Below are 4,347 nucleotides of genomic sequence, written 5' to 3'. Positions count from 1 at the left end.
AACTGAGGGGAAAAAAAGAAGAGGACGAAAAAGGGGGAAAACACACACACTATCTCAATTTATGCCTAAGGTATATGATCAGTTAAAAAGGCTTAAAAGCTCGGGGAAATTGGATCAGGGAGAATCGTCACCCAACTTTCATTATTTCCAAGTAGTGTGATTGAATTAAAGGGCAGGGAGCTGGTTAGAAGGGAGGATCAGGGGCTCGGTGCGTAATGGTGTGGTATTAAATTCTAATTAGAGATGCAGGAATCAATGATAGGGAGGTTGGACAGCTCAGTTCCCCAGTGCCAGCCCAATAGACGGATGAGTTATTGTCATGTAAAAAGCGCCAGCAATAAGACCAACCGCTTTGCTATTGTCCAAGTGGAAAGAGCCAAGTTTATTATGAGGACTATATGCTCTAGAGACCTCAGACAAGGCATCTCATAGGAGGCTTTTTCATAAAACTAGGCTCTGCTGGTAGTAAGGAGGCCAGTTTGGAGGCAGGCGTTGAGCTGTGCACATCTCCCCACTCCAGCCACCTTCTCCATATCCATCTTTTATTTCATTTTTCCACTTGGCTGAGCCATCCAGAACCTTTTCAATGTATAAAATGGAATATTCTTACCTCAATTCCTCTGCCTACGAGTCCTGTATGGCTGGGATGGACACCTCGAGCCTGGCTTCAGCCTATGCTGACTTCAGTTCCTGCAGCCAGGCCAGTGGCTTCCAGTATAACCCGATAAGGACCACTTTTGGGGCCACGTCCGGCTGCCCGTCCCTCACGCCGGGATCCTGCAGCCTGGGCACCCTCAGGGACCACCAGAGCAGTCCGTACGCCGCAGGTAAGGACCTTCAGCTTTCTCAGCGGAGGAAGCCGCCTTTCCGCCCGTATATAGGAAGCCTTGATTGCATTTGAAAATGGAAATGTGTTTAGTATTTACCAAACGAAATTTGCTTACACAAATGAAAGAATTTATCACGTTAGAAGCGATTGCAGGGAGGGGTAATTCACTTACAGGGTTACACTATCCTAGTCACACCCGAACCGCCAACAAAATTATCTTAAGCTGCCAAAATGATAGGCATAATTTATTTACTTTGCGATGAGACGTAAAGCTTAGAAAATAATTAAATAACAAAGAGTAAAGCTCATTACTGGCAGTGTCTCTTTTTTTAAGAACCGACAGCGGCTCACACCTCTTTGGCTGGTCATTTTTATGATTATTTCTTTAATTTATTATTATTTTTTTGCAGCACTTTCTCCCAACTTTTGAGCCGGGTCAACTTTCTGAGAATTGAAAAGTTTCCAAAGTGGGACTGTTTGGTAACTTCTTTCCTGGTTCCCTGATATTCCTAATGAGGTTTTTGGATTTTTTTTTCCTCTCTGGTTTTTTCCTGCTGAAAGCACTATCCCCAGTCCGTCACATCGCGCTGTTTCAATCCACCCAAAGGCGCTTGTGCCGGAAACGACTCCGCCAAGGCCGAAGTTTGAGTCCAGGTTTCCGTAGATAACAAATTTGCTCGGTTTCTTCCGGCAGCTTCTCTGTGCGATTCTCCGCGCGGGTGTAGGTAGCGGCTGCCGGATGACCTGACCTTGGAGTCCCCACATTCTAGCTCCACGGCCGGCGCGCTGCCGGCTGATTCGCTCACTTTCTATCTCCTCTGTCATACTCTATCTAGTTCCTTACAAACTCTTCACGGACCACGGCGGCCTCAACGAGAAGCGCAAGCAGCGGCGCATCCGCACAACTTTCACCAGTGCGCAGCTCAAAGAGCTGGAAAGGGTCTTCGCGGAGACTCACTACCCCGACATCTACACTCGGGAGGAGCTGGCCCTGAAGATCGACCTCACAGAGGCGCGAGTCCAGGTACGCGCGCCTGGAAACCGACCCGGCTCCTCCGCACTGGTCCGGGGAGGTGTCGGGGTGAGGGGCGGCTGGTGAAATTCGAAGTCCTGGAGCCTCGAGTGAGAAAGACCCAGAGCCCCAGGGCCGATCAGAAACAGTGGATTTGGTGTGGCTGTGCGTTCGAGAAAGGCTTAGAGCGCGCGCTCTTGGCGTTTTATTTCCAGCTGCGAAGTGTTTCCCACCCGAGCAGAGACATGGGGGGCCTTGGGACGTGGATGAACAAGGCAATTTCGGGGACAGGAAGTGCCTATGGTGGAAGGTGTGCAGACTTTGCTCCCGTATTATAAGTCTTTCCTTCTTTTGTTTCTTTTTTCCCAAATGCCTCCTAACTCAAGTGCTTTTAACCTGGCCCCATGGCATATAGGTGCATTTTCCCAGAAACTATGACTTGCATCAGATTTGCAAAGGGTCTGTGACTTCATGAAGGTCAAGAACCATAACTTACTCTAAACAGTTAGACACAGGTGCGCTCACGAGTTGGCCACAGCGCCTCTCTGGGTGAGCCCCCGACCGAGAAGCGGTACGCACCATGGCATGCTCTTCCAGGCCCAAAGGCCGGGGATGCGCATCGGAGCAAACCCAGAGAATCCCTTTTCCTTCTACCAATTAGAGTTTAACTTTAGAACTTAGGCTTAGGAGTGAATGACGAGCTCGGGGCTTGCTCAAGAAGCAGACTGAACAGAGGTCCACCAAAATAAGGCCTTCTCTTTCAGGGTCTTTCTGGGACCTGTAGCTTTTTTAACTCTGCCGCAAGCCTTCATTTTCTTGGCGTGCTCACTCCCCCTAAGAAAGTTTCTCCGAATATGCACAGCAGCAAGAAGCGGTAGACTTGGTGGACTGGGTGCGCGCGGGGGTGACCACGGATCATGGGGAGGAGGGTGTTAAAACAAGCCGAAGTAGAACGTGGGACACCCTAACCGTTGCTTTTCTTTCCCATTTTCTTCTTTCTTCCCCTGCTTCATCGTCTCTCCTTCCGTCTTGGGCCAGGTGTGGTTCCAGAACCGCCGTGCCAAGTTTCGCAAGCAGGAGCGCGCAGCGGCAGCCGCGGCGGCCGCGGCCAAGAACGGCTCCTCGGGCAAAAAATCTGACTCTTCCAGGGACGACGAGAGCAAAGAGGCCAAGAGCACCGACCCGGACAGCACTGGGGGCCCAGGTCCCAATCCCAACCCCACCCCCAGCTGCGGGGCGAATGGAGGCGGCGGCGGCGGGCCCAGCCCGGCTGGAGCTCCAGGGGCGGCGGGGCCCGGGGGCCCGGGAGGCGAACCCGGCAAGGGCGGCGCAGCAGCAGCGGCGGCGGCCGCGGCAGCAGCGGCGGCGGCCGCGGCAGCGGCGGCAGCTGGAGGCCTGGCTGCGGCTGGGGGCCCTGGACAAGGCTGGGCTCCCGGCCCCGGCCCCATCACCTCCATCCCGGATTCGCTTGGGGGCCCCTTCGCCAGCGTCCTATCTTCGCTCCAAAGACCCAACGGTGCCAAAGCCGCCTTAGTGAAGAGCAGTATGTTCTGATCTGGGATCCTGCGGCGGCGGCGGCGGCGGCGGCGGCGACAGCGGGCGAGCCAGGGCCCGGGCGGGCGAGTGGGCGAGCGGGTAGGCCCAAGGCTATTGTCGTCGCTGCTGCCATGGCTTTTTCATCGAGGGCCTAAAGTAATCGCGCTAAGAATAAAGGGAAAAAGGCGTCGCCCTCATTTCAACCCCACTCCTACCCCCCTTCCTCAACCCCCAAACAAAACAAAACAAACAAACTTCCCTGGCTTCGCACCTGCCTGGGGCCGCGCATCGGGGCGTGGGCTCCTCCTGCTGACCGGGGGTTGTGAGCAGCGCGGCCTGGACGCGGGGGCACTCTCAGGGGGCTGTGTCTGCGTGTCAGTTTGTGTCTGTCTCGGGGAATGCGTGACTGTGGCCCAAGCAGGTGACAGGAAGAGATGGGGGCCCGCAACCAACTCAGTGACTTGTTTAGGAAAAAAAAAGACAAAAACGTAAAAATAAAAACAAAAAGTTGGAAGACAGAAACCATTAAAAAACAAAAAGCCAACAACCCAGAAAGGTTTAAAAAACATAAGAAAAAAAAAAAAGAGACAAATTAAAGAGGGGCTAGGGGAGAAGCTGCAGCTGGAGCTGAAGGTTCGATCTTGTGAACCCCTAAATCCACTCCCTCCTAACAGCACGGATTCTCTTGGGGCTCTTCTTCAGGGAAGAGTAGGGACGCCTTTCCAGCCCACCCTTCCTATCCTGTGCTTGGGTTCGGGTCACTGCGGTGACGACTCGCTCAGACTCTCCCGGTGGCCAGAATGACTTTCTCGCTCCCCCTTGCCTGTCCCACCTCGCTGAACACCATCCCGCCATTAGGGCATCGGAACCCCACACAGTTGCAACTCCCAACCCCGAATCTTTGCAGCCGTTGGGCCCTGAAAGATGCCCTATCCATGAGATGCCTTTTCATCTACAAACTCTGCAAAAT

The 4,347-nt window shown here is 53.5% G+C and overlaps 1 protein-coding gene across 1 annotated transcript; it reads left to right on the top strand.

Annotated features, from left to right (window-relative positions):
* The first annotated feature begins 226 nt into the window (after nt 1-226).
* PHOX2B (paired like homeobox 2B) lies at nt 227-3,846 on the top strand. Its single transcript, XM_010384817.2, has 3 exons — nt 227-827; nt 1,666-1,853; nt 2,880-3,846. The coding sequence occupies exons 1-3, from the start codon at nt 587-589 to the stop codon at nt 3,393-3,395; spliced, it is 945 nt and encodes a 314-aa protein (XP_010383119.2). The 5' UTR covers nt 227-586; the 3' UTR covers nt 3,396-3,846.
* Nucleotides 3,847-4,347: the final 501 nt, after the last annotated feature.

The sequence above is a fragment of the Rhinopithecus roxellana genome, chromosome 2 (assembly GCF_007565055.1).
Source record: "Rhinopithecus roxellana isolate Shanxi Qingling chromosome 2, ASM756505v1, whole genome shotgun sequence".
In the NCBI taxonomy this organism is placed as follows: domain Eukaryota; kingdom Metazoa; phylum Chordata; class Mammalia; order Primates; family Cercopithecidae; genus Rhinopithecus; species Rhinopithecus roxellana.
The sequence above is the reverse complement of the archived record's forward strand: the minus strand, read 5'-3'. Positions and strand labels throughout refer to the sequence as shown.